Raw genomic sequence first — 18,952 nt, forward strand, 5'->3', positions numbered from 1 at the left:
TTCTCGCGTTGCTGCCCGCAGAGACGACGAGGGTCGCTGGACTGTGCCGAGTGAGCGTTGCACGCGCCAATTGGGAAGCAATCCATCACTCTCCCGGCGGCGGCCGGCCAGGCACCCGGCTGACCGCCGACCGGCCGAGAGGGACCTGGGAACAAAACGTCCCCAGAGCGGCACGACGACATGGGCAGAAATAAAAGGGACTCCAGGCAAGGCATTGCAGGGAGGCGGTAATGCCCACTTACACGTTAGAGGAAGAACAAACAAACAAACCGCGATGAAAAAGAAACAGTGGATTGGCGCTGCGGCGGCGCCCCTTTTCTCGGTGTCTGCTCCGGCTTAGCTCCGGCCTGATGGAGGCGTGGCCTGGCGTCCCTTCTGCGCGGCGGAGGTGCTGTACCGCGCCGAGTCCTCCTATGCTAATTACACGCGGGCTCTCGCGAGGCGCGCAATCCACGCCGCGTACTTTCTGCCATGCGCTCCCTCCCTTGCTCGGTGGCAGAGGGGCGACGTTGGCCAATCGAAGAGTCCCCTAGCCTGCAATCGATGATTTCTTTGAGCAAAGACGCGACGAGCGCAATGCTGTGATTTTATACAGTCTGGCGGCGTGGCGGAGTAGGCTCGCTCACGCGAACACGAGCTGAAGTCATTTGCTCTCCGAGACATTACTTCATTTCAGGAGGAGTGACATCAGGAGTGAAATCAATGGCATCACCGCGAAAAAAACACATGTGGCGAAGCGCTGATGTCTACTACATTCTTATTCTATTAATGTGTTTTTTTTTACAGCAAAGCTGTCTATGGCTAGGATCCAGCAGATTATCTCCGGCAACAAAGCGATGTGGACAAGAGTCGCACGCGAGCGTATAGCGCCACGTTGCGGCGCCCACTCAAATTCCCGGTATCTTAAAACTGTGCGCCACACATTCAGCGGATGGGAAAAATAAAGAATGTAGTGCCCTTCCACTCTGTGAGGAAGCATGATCAGCAAAGCTGGGATGCCGAGCCTCAACGTGAGCGACCATAGGCTTTGACCGGGTCGTGTTCCAAGGGGTGCACGAAGCAAAACACGTTTGTTTGTAATTTGCCATTGAGCACAATTCCTGGTTAATTACCTGAGTGAAACTTTGACTAACTAATTTTATTCTAGTGGGCAAACAGGGGCTGCCTGTTCCCCTCCCGTAGAAGCCTACGTATTGAGAGCAAACGAGAATTCTATAATATTGACAACTTCACCGTCAACAATGTAATTTTGAAAGATACATAACACTCGGCCTAATGTTAGAGTATCTTAGCGGCTACTTCCCATATAAATTGTTTCGGGATAGTTTCAATACAGAAGAGTTAGAGCCACTTTCTGCAATGATACTCCCTCCGAAGATGGGCGTGCTTAACCGTGCGACCCTCAATGTGGGAAAGCCATCTTAAAAAAAAAAAAAGCTTACAACGATTCTTCTAAAGCCGGCTTCACCTTTAAGCGTTATGCATTGCTAGAAAGACATTATGGGGGGAATATAAGCCGTCTTAAAATATAGGACCGTAAGACTTTTCTTTATTCTTCATAAGTTTTTCCCATACGCTGAAGGTGCGGCGCACAGTTTTACGATCCCGGTGATTGGAGTGGGCACTGCAACGTGGTGCTACGCTCGCGTGCTATTCTTGTCTACATCGCTCTATTGCCGGAGATAACCTGCTGGATGCTAGCTCACACAGCTTCGCTGTAAAAATGAAAAAGCCCTAAGCCTTCATATTGTCACGAAGCCAAAGACGACGCAGTTGTCTTCAAGGAAAACAAGTTCATTGGAGCGAACTTGTGCTACCCTAACAACTCAAAGAATACACAGGCGGCGAAGCAGCAGTCAACAAAGTGACGTGCGCAAGCGAGCGTCGGCGAGTTGAATACCGCGGCGTCTATTCTGCGGGAATTTATCTTTGGACGCGAGTGTTTCTCGAACCGTCGATTTCATTCAGAACACTGTAGATCAAAGAAGATTATTCTAGACTGTTGACGTTAGTTCGAAACGCTCCCCATATCAAAGCAGATAACATGTGCGGCATAGAAATAAAGAATGGAAGAAGCGCTTCACTTGGCACACAGATAACACAGACCGGCGCAGCCGGGTGGTAAAAAATAAAACAAACAAACCCAATGCAAAGTTCGCGGCAATATTTTAAGACGGCTTGAATTTCTCCTAAAAATGTCTTCCCAGCTATACACTTGTCCTTATATGTGAAGCCGACTTTAAAGACGTGTTGTAAGCTAGGTCTTTATAAGATGACTTTCCCACATTGACCGTTGCACACTGAAGCACGTTCATCTTCGGAAGGAGTATCATTACAGAAAGTGGCTCTAAGGCCGGGTTCAGACTGTTGTCGCAACTGTCGTAATATATGTAAATAATGACGTCATTTGACGTATCAGCCAACCCAACTGCATGAAACGCCGTTTTTTTACGTCCATAGCGCACGATATGGCTGTTACGTTGGTAGTCTGAACATAGCGTAACTCTTGTTTGTTGCAACTATACGGAAACAAGTTATATTACAAGTAGTCGCTAAGATTACTCTAACATTACGCCCAGTTTTATGTATCTTTCAAAATTACATAGTTCACAGTGAATTTGTCAATATTGTGGAATTCTCGTTTTCTCATAGAAGCAGACGAGAATTCCACGTGGGCTTCTACGTGAAGGAAACGGACTGTCTCATGTTTGTCCACTGAAATAAAACTCCAGTTCGTCAAAGTTTCATTCAATTAATTAACCAGGAAGTATGGTCAATCGCAAATTAAAAACAAACGTGTTTTGCTTCGTGCACGCCGACCCGGTCAAAGCATATGGTCGCTCACGTTGAGGCTCGGCACCACAGCTTTGCTGGTCGTCCTTCTTCACAGAGTGGAAGGGCACTGCTTTTTTTTAAGGGGGGGGGGGAGGCAGCGGCGTCGAAATGGAGGGGGGGGGGAGGTGCGCTAGATAACAAAAACAATTCTCTTGTTAAAAATGCATGGTGGGGACTCGACTTTGCGCCCCACGGCACAGTTATAATGCGGAGCAAACCCTGCAATGATAATAGTCCCAGACAAATAATCCGCTTGGTACGTTGCACTAGGACACAGACGTTGGTCCAAAGTCTCTGGTCGCCGCGGAAGTTTTTCTAGCTTCAAAGGCGTACCTCTTTCGAGTGGGCGGTACACCTTACAGCGACAAATACGAATCGCTGGATATCGTGAAAGTAGAACGCCTGCTGCTAAAGGGTCCCGCTCACATACAATCAACGTGACGTCTGACGTAGATAATTGAATGTCTCAGACCAGGAGCGGTAGCGTCAAAGGTCCTTCTAGTCTCTTGGCCGTCTTCGTCGTCTCAACGCAAGAACTAACGGCGTTGTTTGATTGTCCAAAAGGCATTGGCGTCATTTAGAATAACACCGTGCTCTTCTGACTGCTTAATCAAGAACGTTCCGAACTTTGTAAAACACAACTTTTTGTTCTTATCCATTCTGTCCTGTTAGGCCTTTTCTCTCCTCCGTAACCCCGTCCTTTCCCGAGTAGTACTATGACGGCGTTAACCTGCCTGAAAGCCCTTTGTTTACCTCTTTATCTCGCACCCGAAGATGCGAATTAAATAGGATTCAGGTATTGCCACTGCCGCTCACTTTTTTTTCGCAGAAAACCCGAAGCATTCCTGCGGCAATCGTGCTATTTGACGACGTAACAACTAAACCCTTGTTTCAAATTAGCGGCGCAAGCAAAGACGGAATAAGAACGAAAATACTCGCGCGTCGACTCCTTCGCGACTCCCGTCGGGTGGGGACAGTGGAGAGGGAATGGCCCTCTCTCCGACGGACGCGCATGGCCGCCTCCGCCGAGCGCGCATACCCAGCTACCTACCTACCACCTGTCCGAATGGCTGCGTCGATACACATCGCCTGCGCAGCCGCTTCCCCTCCGATTTCCCCTCCTGTCCGAAACCGCTGTTCCCACCCCCCGGTTTCCGTCCCCTCTGACGCCATTAAAGCTCATTAGTAGCAGCGTCGATTCGGGCAACCCCATTCCGATTCCCCTCGTCGACAGCTGCCCGTCAGCGGCGGTGCGTTGCGGCCGCTCTACTATCCAGCCCCCTCTCCCACTCCTGTGCGCCTCCGAGCGCGCACCCCCTTTCCCGGGCGGTGTAAAAGATGTAGATAGGGTATATTACGTCCGCATACGACCACCGGCCAGCGGGTTTCCGTTCTTTTGTTGCCTTTCTCTCGTGCATTTCCCGCCCGTTCTGCGCAGGCGCGCACTGCTCGTAGGGAACAGCGAAAGGCATGCCGCGATGGTTAAAGCCGATAGCTGTCACCATCTCGCGGTGCGTAGCCGAGATGCTGGGCCGATTGGTCCCGCAGGCTCTTGAACGGACCCTGCAACACTTTTTTCATCTTTTTTAGGAATCTTAAATGCTTTCAGAACGTAGTCAACAAACACATCCAGTACTTAGATAAGGGGGCCGCAAAGTACCTCAGCCAAAAATTAGTGCTCTATGCTCATATGATAACCTGCTCAAAATAGTTTTCGCTCTTTCCCGAGCCTTGGCGTTCTTTGAGCACTCGAATTGCGTCACTACAGCAATGCAGTGGCTATCGGCATCTTCCTTTTTGTTGCAGCAATAAACGCATTGGATAGCCGCTTAAGAAAAAAAGCCCTAAGGCAATGCAAACACGAAAGGCGGATAGTTATGCTGCGGTGAGTAAATCACGCACTTCCGCTCCGTGCTGTTGATAACTACAGCTTTGACAATGCTTCCAGATGTGAAGGAAAGAGTGAAGACGCATATCTGAAGGGTTGCAGATTCATTTTTAACGAACAGTTTGAATGCTATAGCGAGGAACCACGAACTTTAATTTGAGGATTGGACGGACGCCGTCAAGAGGGTGCATTCTAATAACGCAGTGACCAAACAGTGAAAGACGTTTAGGCTCCCGCACGAGCCGTGTTCACAAATAAGTTCAGTCAACGAAGGAGCTACCTGAAGTACTTTTGAACGTGTGCCGTAGGCATCGCGCATACAAGGGGTGCAGGGTGCCACCGTTACGATAAGGGGTGTGTGATGCAGTCTGTGTTATGAATGATTATGACTATTACGGGTGTTTACTATTTTGAATAGATGGCCTCCCGGTACCATACCGGACTGGTTTTCCCACTCTACTATAACGCTGTCGACGCGCATATGCATGCAGCGCACCTACGTTCGCCGTGACAACACCAGTTGCTCTTAGTGGGGACGCCTTCCGCTTTACAGCTCGAAAACTTCCTGTAGGGGAGGTTTCCGGTTTGGAAGGCGGACGGCATGAAACTATGAACGTAAATTTCCCATACGCAGCTGTCATCTAACGAAATGTCGGGCGCACTAATAGACAGGCAGGGCACTGTACAGCCCACAGCGACCTTTGCTCGCAATCATATATCTGGGAAAAACTGGACGATACTCACTCGCATTCACACACACACACACACACAAAAAAAAACATTTTTAAATGCATAGCATTTTAGTAACTCACAATGTCACGCGGCGTTGGCGTGCGCTGTCGTAGTCCGCATGCGCGCCTTGTCGTAGTCCGCGTCCGCAGCCAGGAAGAAATAACAGTTTCCGGCGCCCGGTTTCGAACCCATGACGCCGCGGGCGGAACGCAAGGTGCCCGGCGCACAACCGACCGAGCCACGAAACCGACACAGATTTCGATGCACCGAACGCGCCTTATATCCTTCACTCATTTCTCGTTTGTTTCGAAAGCGCCACAAGTTGTCCCGCGCTTCCAAAAGATGGCGACACGGGTCCCGCGATCAAGAGATACGACTTGTTTTTAATGCAGCTTCACGGAAATGCACGTTGTGTCGTGAAGCTTCTACGCAGTAGCACTGACTAAGCCTCCCATGGCAGCGATATTGCAAAATATACAAGGACAAGGAAGAAAAAACTAGGACGAGCGCACCCTAACAACTGAATTTTATTTCTCAAGCGCTCCAGCGCTCTCACGCTGGTTACTCGATCTCTCCACTTGCACTCACTCAATCGCACAGACAGACAGATGGACGGACGGACGGACGGACACAGCAAAAATTTCGTGTTTCAAGTAACCCAGGAAAAAATTTCCTCTTTAAAAGCCCTCATGCAGGAGCGCTCGCGTTTGCGAAGCGGTGCTGCTAAGAAAGCAGCAGCCTGCAAACGAAGGCGCGCAAAGCCACCGGCTGTCTGGACCATAGAGTTTCATACTAACATCAGAGTTTGAAGGACTCTGCTAATATATACTAGAGGGAAATCTGTCGCTGCAGTCGCGGGCCTCCGTGGGCGGCCCCATTGACGCTAGCGACGTTCCTCGCCTACTTGGCTTAGCTAGCCATAAGGCTTCTTATTTGTCTCGAAGCCAAACTCAACAAAAAAGGGTAACATTTTTTTCTTGTTCATTGTGCATGAAGCTTCTACATAATCACTGACAAATTAATATTTTTGAAGGTTCAATTTCGTAATAGTAAAACAAATTTTATGAAAATTCTACTGTAATACTGTTGCTTTTTTTCAGCCATGCCAAGGACAAGTGGAACGTGCCTGCCCGGTATATGACGGAACGCTCGCTGAATCGCGGCTCCTCTAGACAGTGGCGCCAGATTTCCCTCTAGTGTATATTAGTATGAAACTCTATGGTCTGGACACCGGTGATGAAGCGTCTGCGCTCTGCTCACGAAGCACTTCACCTGGCGCAATGACGTTGTACTCAAGGCCCAACTTGTCCGCATTCCAGCTTCACCGCCGTTATCGCTGGCGCTTCGCGAAGTATACATATTCCATACGTCCGTATGTATAAAAATATCGGCGAGAGTTTGTGAGAGCCATTTTACACCGCAGTAACCAGTTTTAGAATAACCAAGGATACAAACGGCTCTGCTGCAGTTACAACAACTTACGAACTTCTGACGCCGCTATTTGCTGATATATGTTAACGCGGTCACGGAACACGAAGCGCAGCAAGTTACACAAAGGGCAACCAGAAAAATCTTGCTATGTTCCTAACCGTTTGCCGCAGCTATTGTGGCTATTATTAATTTTCCATGAGCGGATTATACACTATTTCAATTCAGAGGAAGATGACGGTTTAAATGGTAAGCTTACCGGCAATCTTGGTTCCATGCTGACACTCACCGAGGCAGCTGGCAGCACACAACTTCCACTGGAAACTCCTTGTATCATCATCATCATTAGTCAACGCACAAGTCCCAGAACATGTCCTCCAAGTCGTCCTTCCGCTGCGTTCTCCTCCATCACCACTGCGACTGATGCAAACACCGACTAGCACGCGCACTGCAGCCGCGACGTTTTTGTTGTGGCCGATTTGCCCGCCAACATCGGGTTTGGAAATGGTAAACCTAACCAGCTGTCACCTTTCGAAGGTTCTGAACAGCAGGAAAGTTCTTTCCCCCGCAGTTCAGGGGGCAGCGAATACCGACGGAAACTGTTCAGCACCACCGAAGGATATCAGTCGTCGCTTGGCCCACAGGAAACGCCTGAACCACGTATCTGTCCCGGCTACACATATCCGCACAACTCCCGCACCCATCGCGGAAGGTATTGCCAACAATTTACACCGGGTTACCAGAAAGGAAACTACGCAAAACAGCCAGAAATCGAACCAGGGGAACGAGGGTATCCCGACCGCCCAAAAGGCGATACAGCTGAAGCATCGTCTGCGAGTGAACGCAACTGGCAGTCTAGACAGGCGTGACGAAGCGTCTTTGCGCGGCGGGCGGCCATTAGCACCGGCGTCGGGCATAAAACGCAACTTCGCCACGTCATGGTATCGCCGGCGTTGGCGCAGGCAGCTCGCGAGCGTTTGCATCTTAAAAGCATTGCAAAATTTGCAACCCTTACAATTACCGACCACGCCAATCCTCTTCTCGTTTGGACGAACAACAAATCGATGGCTCTTGGCCCGTGTTTGGTAAAACCCCAAATGATTTGATTGATTGATTGTGGGGGTTTAACGCGCCGACGCAACGCAGGCGATGAGGCGCGCCGTAGTGGAGGGCTCCGGATTAATTTTGACCACCTGGGGATCTTTATCGTGCGCCGAAATCTCGTACACACGGGCGTTTTTGCTTTTCGCCTCCATCAGAAAAGCGGCCGCCGCGGCCGGGAATCGAACCCGCGACCTCGTGCTCAGCAGCGCAACGCCTTAGCCACTGAGCCACCGCGGCGGGTGAAAAAAACCCCAAATGCAGTGATGGAAGACGACGGAACAAAAAAACAGCATGGCTGCAAGCCGATGAAAGCCGTCGTGCACGATGGTTACTGATAGAGAAGCAGCGCTAAGCAGCTCATCTGGCTGTCGAGTGATTGCAATTGAACCGTATTAATTAGGTTTGTGGTTAACCCGCAGTAGTAGCTCAGTGGCTAAGGCGTTGTGATGATGATCCCAAGGATGCCGCTCTGGTCCCTGCTACTGCAGCCGTTTTCTGACGGCTTCAAAAAGTAATAACGTCCGTGTGTCGAGATTTGGCGAAATTTGGCTTTGCCGCGAAGCGTATTCTGCTGAACAATCGTGCTGACGGACCACGACGAGAAGAAATGCATACGAACGAGCGATATACAGATTCGCTATAAAGAAATGACTTCGCTGCCACCAATTTCCCAAATAAAAATTGCGATAACGAAATGTCGAATAAAGCAAAAAATCAATTATAACACAATATGAAATATACGGAACGTAAGGAATAGAATAACACGTTTTTATTCGTTTATTTTCACACAGCCTTTGGGTGCGCGCACATATCAGCACACCGACAGTTAGGCACCCGTATGCTTCACTGCAGGGTGATTTCGGCACTAAGACAAATTCTGGCGTGCCAATGATTGACCGAAAAAAAAAGTGAACAGTGGAAATCAATTACAGGTTTGTCGATGTCCCTACTGCCCTTGTTACCCATAATCATTAATGGACTCAATTCCTTCAAAACGATTTCCCCCGTAATTATATATTAAGTATGGTTCGTCGATCCCGTTTTATTGATTTATTTTTCTTTAAGATCCCTGAGAACAATTTTTCTAAAGAGTGTGTCTGTGTTCCTGTTATAGTTATTTTGCGCATAATTATTATTTACCATATTCTTTTAAACCATTTCTCAAGTAAACACATGTTAAGGATCGTCTTTCGATCCTCCTTACTTTATTTACATTTCTCCCTGATTTACACCAGACATTCTTTTAAATATTTTTTCTCAGTAGCAACGTTATTTTTTGCAAAAGTATAGAATGTGAGCTTCTGTGATAGCAATGGCCCGTGATAAGTGTCAGCCGGTACCACTCACGAGTGACCAGTACCACTCTCGAGCGCCACTCTCCACTCACGCGTGGTGAGTGGCGCTCATAGTGAGTGGTAAGCGGGAACCGACGCGAGTGGTGAGTTAAGCTTCTGAGCACGAGTGGCGCTTACGCTCACTCGTACTCGGCAGCCCGAAACGATGGTGCGGCTCACTTACCACTCTTAACAGCGGAGCTGTTGTCACTGCCCGTAAGTTCGGTGCTGCGCAGCTGTCGCAATAGCCGCTGTACAACGGAAAGCGTTCGTAGAAAGGGCCACGCCGTAATCGTCGCAACGCCTGCTCGAACGATAAGCCACGTCATAGGTTGCACCTCTCGGTTCGTTCGTACACAAGAGCAAGCCTTCGTGTCGTCGTGCGCATGCGCTCAGTATTGTAGCACAGCCCTTCGCGTGACAGCGTCCACGCAGCGACTTTGTGCCCACCACTCGCGAAGACGACGACTACTAGCGCTATGGAATAAACAAAGAAGCTTAATTGTGTGTCCATCAATGTTCACCTATAGTTTTGCCATTCATGCCTTGCGCGTGAGCGCAAGCTTCCCCGAATTGTTTTCATGTATTGCCTAATAATTAAACCTTTTGTATATAGATACGTATTTTAATTTATGATTTTCTGTGTAGCCAGCTTGGTTGATGCCATTTCAGTGTTTTTCAGTTCTGTTTCCAATACTAGTAGAAAGTTCTAGCAGAACCAATGAATGGTTCCGGTTCCGTCCTGCATAACCTGAACTCAGGCCAGATTTTTTTGACTGGGACGGAATCCTCAGTTTTCTCCATTTCATGTCCGCTTCAAGGTGTCCATTTTGAGCGAGCCCTGATTGGCTGCAAATAGATGACCCGGATGTGACGCAGCGCAAGCAAGGCGGTTTTTGTGCATGTCATTGATCAGAGACTTCTCAAGTGCACTGTATCACGATGGAAACGGACGCGAAATGGCCATTTCTGAAACGGAGACCACTGAAAATTCCGCCCCTAATCTGCTAGAACTCTGTCTCAAGCAGCGAAACATGCACTTCACTCCCTCTTTCCACTTTCTCTGTCTCTCCCCACAGCATCGTTACACCGGAACCTGGAGAGGCACGACGGCCACCAGCACAAAAGCCGGGAGCTGCTGTACATCGAGTCACTCGTCGAGGGAGATCTCATCCTGCAGGTGCGTGGCACACTGCTTGACGCACACTTACGATGCTTGCGGACCCGCAATGTCCAACCGATCACGTGGAGAATTTGGGTCTGCCTCGGCAGTTTAGTACCTTTTGCGATTTTCACCGGGTTGTATTGCTTGCGTAAGTACGGTTTAAGTAATTTTCTGCGTGGCCGTGATACCTAAAAAATTGAGAAACAAAATGCAAAAAAGATCAATGCCATTAATGCCTGGTAAGGTGGTTTACCACTAATAAAACATATTAGTAGGAAAATTGTTGTAAAGACGAAAGCCATATATGTTTAATTGGAGGATGACCTTCAAACAACCCCGGCATCGACAGGAATGGTACAAAAAAGAAAACCCAACGCCAGAAGCGAACTAAGCCATGTCAGCCGTGTATGGGAGGTGATTATGATTACCAAAGCAAATTAATGATTAAATATTGATTGATATTAATGATTAATAACGTTGATTAATAGGATTTGTGTGAATCAAGGTGGAATAAGATGGGTTAAGTAAGGTTATAAAGGTGAATTAGAAGGGTTCGAGGACAGCAAAACAGTGCGACTGCATGCTGTGCTGACGGCTAGAGGTGCATACAAAAAGTTCCCATTACATTAGTACGCCAGGCTTCGCCTTCGAGGCGCGCAGGCAGACTTAAGTGCCCCAAGAAGTTTTTTTGCGTCCCTCATTGTCACTTAGTAACGACGGTCACAATGGCTTTGTTTTCGCTATGATGTGCACTGGTCGGCATACGCGCAAATGCTGACACATTCTTGGATAATGTCAAATGGGTGCACATACTCCGCTGGGTGGTCGGTTGGGCCAGATTGGTGTGGCATCGCTAACCAAACGTCTCCAACAAGAAACGCGTACACCTTTTGGGTTCAGACATGTCCGCATTAAAGTCACCGACTACGACCACAGCGCTGTAGTGTCACCACAACTCACTTACGGTGCGAGGATTGTCTGAGGACACATGAGTACTTTTGACGCGTTCTGAATGCGAACGCATTAGTGTTCAGTTGTACACAAGGGACGCTTTGCTTCCACATCGCGTTCTCAAAGGGCTTCGTCCTATTGCCACTTGACGCGATTTGCTTTGCGATTCGGTCCCGCCTCACGCTTTCGAATAGCTTCGATTTCTCTCCTACGCGTCGCGCCGTTGCTCTTTCCTGCCGCCGTATATCGGGATAGCTGACGGCGATGGTGGATTTCGTGTTCACCCGCTTGGCTGCATTCATCCGCTCCCTTAATGTGTTGTACTGATGGTGACGGCCACATTTCACTACTGCCGGCCCGAAGAGCGTGCAATGGAACGCCTTGCGCTTCAAGGACAATGGAGACTCGGAGAGATGGCCACCTCTCACTACTGCCGGCTTACAAAGCGTGCTATGGAACGCCTCGCGCTTTAAAGCACGTGGAGCCTCGGGATTGTTCTCAATTCTGGATGACAACCGCCACTTTGGAGGAGCCGGAGGAAACTAGCTACACACTAGAGCGCGCATAAAAGGAGGGCAGTTTTTTTGTTGACGCAGAAGAACAAAACGCACGAACTGTAGCCATAATAGCCATAAATAGCTTCGCTGCAAAACAATTGTCGCTGCAAAGGAAAGTTTGACAACCACCTAAATGTACCCAGGACGAATTTTTCTTCACCTGCGAAGTTTCTGAGAAAGCTGTATCTTTCCTTTGTAGCCGTTTGGCTACATTTAGGTGGATGTCAAACTTTCCTTTGCAGAAACTTACTCCACCGTGGGGATTTCCCCTAAATCTGTTCGATTAAAACAATTGTCGCTTTCTACACCTATGCTGCACCATCATTAACAGGGGCGAGCAGAAGGCTAATACTGTACATTCGTGTGTTTGATTTGCCCTCAAGTCAGGAGAAAATCGAACGGCAACCACAAGCCACCTCGACCTCGTGCTTCAGCGCAACACCTTAGCTGCTCAGTCACTGTGGCTTCGGCGTTGCGCTAGGTCACTGAACTAAAGCAGTGACCGCTGCTTTGCTGGTCCGGACACTTTCCAAACGAGCGCTCCTTAGACTAGAAATTAATTTGTCATCTTCACCCAGGATGGTTAATAGGCGTACGGCTTTTAAGGCCACTGGCAACCGGCTACGATATGCATAAAAAGGCAATAACCAACGGTAGCAAAGAAGGTGTGTAAGCTGGTGTAAACCTCCCGCGGGCTAAGCTTTCGTTAATTCTTTTTTCTGGGACATACATCCGGATAGCTTCCGACCCGCTTATTATTTCTTTTTTTCCCTCTCTCTAAAACGTCGCATATGGGCCTTCTTTTACACCGCAGCGACACCATACGTATCTAAGTACAGGTAGAATAAAACGAACAAAAAAAGGGAGGGAGCGTACTTGCGCGCCTAAGCTCCACTTGTGTGCCTGCAGGCGCTTATTTATGACCGGTGTCACCGTCGCCGTAGCTCCCGGGCTGCGGTCCACGAGTCGGGAAATTTTATGGCGCCGGACAGAACGAAAGCGGTCGTCGAGGTGTCTGAAGCAGAGGAGAGAAAATTAAGACAGCACATCGCGAAGGGAAGAAAAAAAAAAAACCGTAGACGGGGCTTTTGGAGCCTCCGAAGCTTTGTGAAAGCACGATGACCGACGAAGGCGCTCAGGCTCGTGTAGCACTGCGGAAAGTAAAAGCGCCTTGAAATTAATAGCGGCGGCAAGGTGGCGTACTTACGTAGATAAGCGAACACACAGAGGTGTGTTCTACTTTTTATGTTCTTTCCACTCGTCTCGAATAATTCATGGTCATATTACACACACACACACACACACACACACACACACATATATATATATATATATATATATATATATATATATATATATATATAGATATAGATATATACCTACATATATATATATACATACATATATATATATACATAAATATATATAGAAAACAAGAGAAAACTTCGAACAAGGTAGAAACCACGATTCTTGCCAACGTTTCAGCAAAGAGACTTGCCTGCCATGACGAAGGCAAGTCTGTTTGCTGAAACGTTGGCAACAATCGTCGTTTCCACCTTGTTCCAAGTTTCCTTTTCTTGTTTTCTATATATATATATATATATATATATATATATATATATATATATATATATATATATATATATATATATATATATATATATATATATATATATACATCTCACCTGGCGGGCGCTTTTTCTCCGCTTTCTTTCTTTCCAAATTCTTCATCTGTTTCAATGACCTACCATATCCTCCACTTTGCTTTCCGAGGTTTTTTTGACTGCCAAACTTTATTTCTGTTTATATATATATATATATATATATATATATATATATATATATATATATATATATATATATATATATATATATATATATATATATATATATATATATATATATATATATATAGAAATAAAGGTTGGCAGTAAAGGGGGGGATGTGGTGGGCCACTGAAAGAGATGAAGAATTTGGAAAGAAAGTGGAGAAAAAATGCCTGCCAGGTGGGATCCGAACCCACGACCTTCAGAATATGGCACCAAATATGGCACCTCCAAATATGGCACCAGCGCACACCGTACGGCGAACACAGAGAAACAAAGGAGCGTAGTATTGGGCATGTCCTGAGAAGTGCGGCAAAAACAGCTGAAAAGGAAACAAGTGCCTCACCGGGAAAAACAGCTGAACACCGAACACAGAAACCGACCAGCACCTCAGAAGCGAAAGAAAGCTACGCGGGCCTGAACACGGGAAGACAGGATCGTCGGCATACGTCTCAATCAGTGCTCTCTATCGCCGAATGTCCCATACCCGCCCCCACAGAGCGCTCGTACATAGACCGTCGCCGGGTCTAGCGGCAGTCGGGAACGGCAGGATGTCTTTCCCTGCGAGCGTGCTTTTGTGTTTGTCGTCGTATTCATACTTGTAGGCGGTCGCCCAAGGGAGGGGTAGCGATTGTCTGGGTTGCCCCGCAAAGATCGCCACTGCTGCCGACTGAGGACGTAGCGAAGGTTCGTACGTAGAAGAAAAAGAAAGGATAACACCGGAGTGGGAGGTTCGGACAGCAAGCAGAGAAGGGAGCTTAGAAGAAAGACATCGAGGAAATGTCCACCCGATCTACGCAGGTTACGACAGCGTGCATAGAGCACACGTAGGCATGCCCAGCAGAGATGTTCGCGTCGGCGGGTGGGAGTCGAACGAGATAAGGAAAAATAAAACGGCAGAAATTCGGTGAAAAGAAGGGAGTTACGAAACAAGGAAAAGAAAATCGATAGCAAAACATTGCTATAGAGTCTGGTCTGGTCTAAAGGAATACAAACATACTTAGAGCGCTGAGCGTGTGTACATTTACGGACGCTGCCTGTCGACAGCACGTCTTTTGGGTGCGCATTTGGGACGTATGGGCTTCGATAGCTCTTACTCGGCGTGTAGGTATATCATTTGTTCAGTTTATCCCCCGGACGCAGTTTGCAAAACAAGAGCCAGCGTTTACTAGGAAATCGCAAAATCCACGTAAACAACAACAACAACAAAAAACACGACTCCTGTCTCCGCACCTCCTTGTTTCTTTTTTCAAGGCCTGCACGGCAAAACGGGGCACGGACGCAAGCCCATAACCACATACACAACCCGCCGCGGTGGCGGAGACGGCGGGGGGAGAACGCACGGGAGCATATGCGCGCGTCGAGATGTTGAACGCTCCCGGGTCGTCGCTCCGACCCGTCGTCGTCGAGGTGGCGCGGTGGCTGCCGTGGTGTGGGCAGCCAGGGTTCGGATCGATCTGTATAGGCCGAGTCTCCAACGCCGGGTGCGCGCAGGGGGCGGGGTCGCCCAGCTTCCTTTGTCTTCTCTCCTCCCTCCCCTTATGCGCCCCTCTCACCCTCTACCGTTGTTGTATTTCCCTTCCCTCCCCTTCTCTTCTCGCTTCTGGGGAAAGAAGGACGAGCGCTCCCTAGCTTTGCCCGCCCACCCTCGAACCACCTTTCCCTATTTCCCTCTTCTTCCTCATGCTCTCGCATTTTTGCCCGTTTTCTGGAGTTTTTTTTCTCGATGGGGCTCTGCCCTGAATGCTTCCCTAGATTCCCTCCCCACCTCCCGTCCAGCTCACCCGCTTCCCGTATTTTCCCCGTTTTCTTTGTTCCGACCTCCCCACTCCTTCATTCTCACTCGCTCTCCGGCGGGACTCGGTGCCGTCCAATGGGGAATCAATGGAACGAACAGAAGCGCGCTTCCCGACGGCCGGCCGTCTGTACAGACGGTCCCAATGAGTGTCGTCGATCTTGAAGAGGGTTGCGCGCGTTTATTGAGCCGTGTGCACAGAGACTCAAACCCTCTATACGAAGGCTGCATGCCGCGTGCTTGCGTGCAGCTTATTTTTGGTGACGCGTCGTAACACTCATTTTCTCACATTCGTGAATAAATGAAGCGCGTGACGGTGTAATGTAACCTTAGAAAAAAGGAATTAGGGGCACAAGAAAGAGGGGATTACACTCCGTAATTCGTGAGTTCTTTTTGAAAAAGGGGAAATTTATTCGCATCAACTCGCCGGTGTATGGTCCTTAATTTCGACAGCAGACGGGCATTATTTTCTTTGGTGTTTTTTGTGCATTGCTTGTTTCTTTACTGGCCGATGTTCATGATTCACCAAGAAATGAGAGTGACAGTCGCGAAGTTTTTATTTTCAATTTTGACGGTCAAACTGAACGAAGGTTGCTTGACATTATACTAAATACAGCGTGAAACTTTATGCTTTTCAGATATTTGGTGTGCTATGTCATTAAAAAGGGGCTGTTTGCGTCCTTTTAGGTAAACATTTGAATCTTTAAGCTAGCGAGTGTATATATATAGCGTCACGTATTTCGAGGGACACCATATACTCAGAGTGCAAAGTCAGGGTATGTAAGATGGTTGCGAGTCGCGAACCATCTTTATAGTTATGGACAAGTAGTTTTAAATATTCGGGCAGTAGGTTACTTGGCTGTAGTCAAGACAGTTTATTATCCGCCCCAATACATGCTCCGGCGCCCCTTTTGAATGCTCCCTTCTATATCGCGTATTTGTTCATGATCCACAGCACAGGGCCGCTTGGACCATCAACAAGAGCACAGTGCAAGAAACGAGTTTGCCCCTATAACATGTAAACTCTGGTCTTGTTCGTTACTTCATCATGCGTAATAATACCCGAGCAAAACTTGGGCAGAAACTTGGGGCAGGGGGCATCAACTTGGCGGAACATGTGCGTCAATGTCGTTGAACCCCGAATCTGAAAAGCGTGTCCATAGTGAGGCATGGTGCGACGAACTAGAAACAAGAGATAATCGAAGCCTTCATGGTACATAAACACGGTAAAAAATGTAACAGTGAACCCACTGTTGTAATCACATATACAGAAATAGCTTTTTTTAGCGGACTGCAACACGTGTGACACTGGTATTGTGCTTCGCATTACCTCCTTGTATGCGGAGGGTGTGGAATAATCTGCGCCTGCGCAAGGGAAAAAAAAATGTATTTAGTATTGTTCAATAAATCAGTTGTAAGTCCAGTGCCGTGTGTGTGTGTCTTCCCCCTCTTGATTGATTGATTGTAGGGTTTAACGCGCCGACGCAACGCAGGCGATGAGGCGCGCCGTAGTGGAGGGCTCCGCATTAATTTTGACCACCTGAGGATCTTTATCGTGCGCCGATATCTCGTACACAAGGGTGTTTTTGCTTTTCGCCATCTTCCCCCTCTTGAGTAGCGTCTTACCACTGGTTCACACTTCAAAAACCATAAAACAACTGGCCTAGCTTTCTACCTTAGTTCCTGTCATGGGAAATAATTACGTTCTAACCTAGTGAGTTCTGGGAAAGTCAACTAACCGCTAGGAAAACAACGTAATGAAGACAAGCGCGGGTCAGCGCGCTAAACTCGAATGCACCTCTGGAATTGCACCCTCCAATATTTTTCAGCCAGCCAGCCTAAATTTCCTTTACTGCTGACGCGCCTAGTTTTCCGGACAGGAACACGAGTAGCCCAAATTGCGTCGAAAGCATCGCGTATCAGCAAATAAAGATTCCGCCCTGCCGTTTGGTTGCCTTGTAAATTAACGAGGGGGTATTGGTTACGCGGCGACCGGTGTCTCGTGGCTTCGTGATCATTGAACCGAAACATCGTTTCGCCGTCCGGCTAGCAGTGGCGATTCCTGAAGTAAGATTTTTACGACCTTGTAGAGGCTACCATTCACATGACAGGGTGCACGTCGGTTCAACGCGAATACCTTCGCCCGTGATTGTATACGCGTAGCCAAGATAAGAAGACGGAACGCTGGAGATTAAGACATTCCACTTAAACGATTTCTTTACTTTTAATTTTAACACCCTTCTTTTACGACATGCGCTTCAAGGCGTTCGCGGCGAAAAAGTAAATATCTCCGGGCTGTGTTACAGCTCTAAATTTATTCCGCTCCGAGCGAATATTTATACTGGCGGAAGTCGAGTAGATTCGACGTAACAAGCGCGTTAAAAAAAAAATCGCCCAGTATACTCAGTTGGGAATCGCGAAGGAAACGGGCAAAAAAGTTTCCGATGAGGGTATGCTATTTTGATCGGAAAAGTCACGCACAAATCTTATACGGTGATTTCCTTCCACATTGAATTCTTTATACCCATGGTTACTTACTGCCTATTGTGGGATAACTGGCAACATGAAGGCGGACATTGCTGCATCCATTGCGCATAACCATCGTGCATCGGAAATATCCATACCCTTCTCCAGGAAAGATGCATCTGTCCTTGCATCTAGCGTGGCATGGAAAATGCAGCGAGCAACCTGGGATGACGTATCTCGTCGTTACGCGCGGCCATCTTCGATTGATCCAGACTGCGAATTCAAAATGCAACCTGGACTCTCGAAGGGGGTCGAATCAATTCTACATCGAATGCGGTTGAATGTCGCATACACGCGCAACTTCCTCTTGAAGTTGAAACGAGCTACGTCGCCACTCTGCCCACACTGCAATGTGCGAGGAGATCTCCAGCATATGCTTTGTGAGTGTGCTCGATTTAGTGCACAAAGGTGTCTTTGCAGTGTCTTTGGGACTGCTGCTTTCCGTGGACATTCAATTAAAGGACGTTTTAGGGCCGTGGGCATGTCCCAAACGTGCTTTACGAGCCTCAAAAGCTATGATCACGTACCTGCCACACACAGGTCTAGACCAGTCTCTGTAAATAACTTAACGCCTCTGTGCGCATCAACTTCTTAAACATCATCCCCATAGTATTTATCACGTCATCATCTGGCATCGCAAGTTAGGCATTTTAGCTCGGCTAACTTCGCCAGACTTCATTAAAGATCGGTGTCTCTCTCTATCTCCCATGGTTACTTACTTCAGAATATGTTACACCATTAGTTTCCACCAACAGTTATTTGGATTATACCAGTTGTTCTCCGCGCTGATTGCGTGGCTAGCGCCACCGAT

General features: G+C 48.0%; 2 protein-coding genes across 2 annotated transcripts in view; one reads left to right on the forward strand and one right to left on the reverse strand.

Annotated features, from left to right (window-relative positions):
• Window positions 1-18,952, reverse strand: part of LOC144152669 (uncharacterized) — a 539,910-nt gene that overhangs the window by 478,786 nt on the left and 42,172 nt on the right. The window lies entirely within an intron of this gene.
• Window positions 1-18,952, forward strand: part of Ss (aryl hydrocarbon receptor spineless) — a 160,725-nt gene that overhangs the window by 103,461 nt on the left and 38,312 nt on the right. Inside the window, exon 3 of the mRNA XM_077683628.1 lies at window positions 10,401-10,501. Coding sequence (XP_077539754.1) covers window positions 10,401-10,501 — 101 coding nt within the window. The remainder of the gene's footprint in view (window positions 1-10,400; window positions 10,502-18,952) is intronic.

This window comes from Haemaphysalis longicornis, unplaced genomic scaffold (genome assembly GCF_048455015.1).
Source record: "Haemaphysalis longicornis isolate Haplotype H1 unplaced genomic scaffold, Haemaphysalis longicornis Haplotype H1 scaffold_9, whole genome shotgun sequence".
In the NCBI taxonomy this organism is placed as follows: domain Eukaryota; kingdom Metazoa; phylum Arthropoda; class Arachnida; order Ixodida; family Ixodidae; genus Haemaphysalis; species Haemaphysalis longicornis.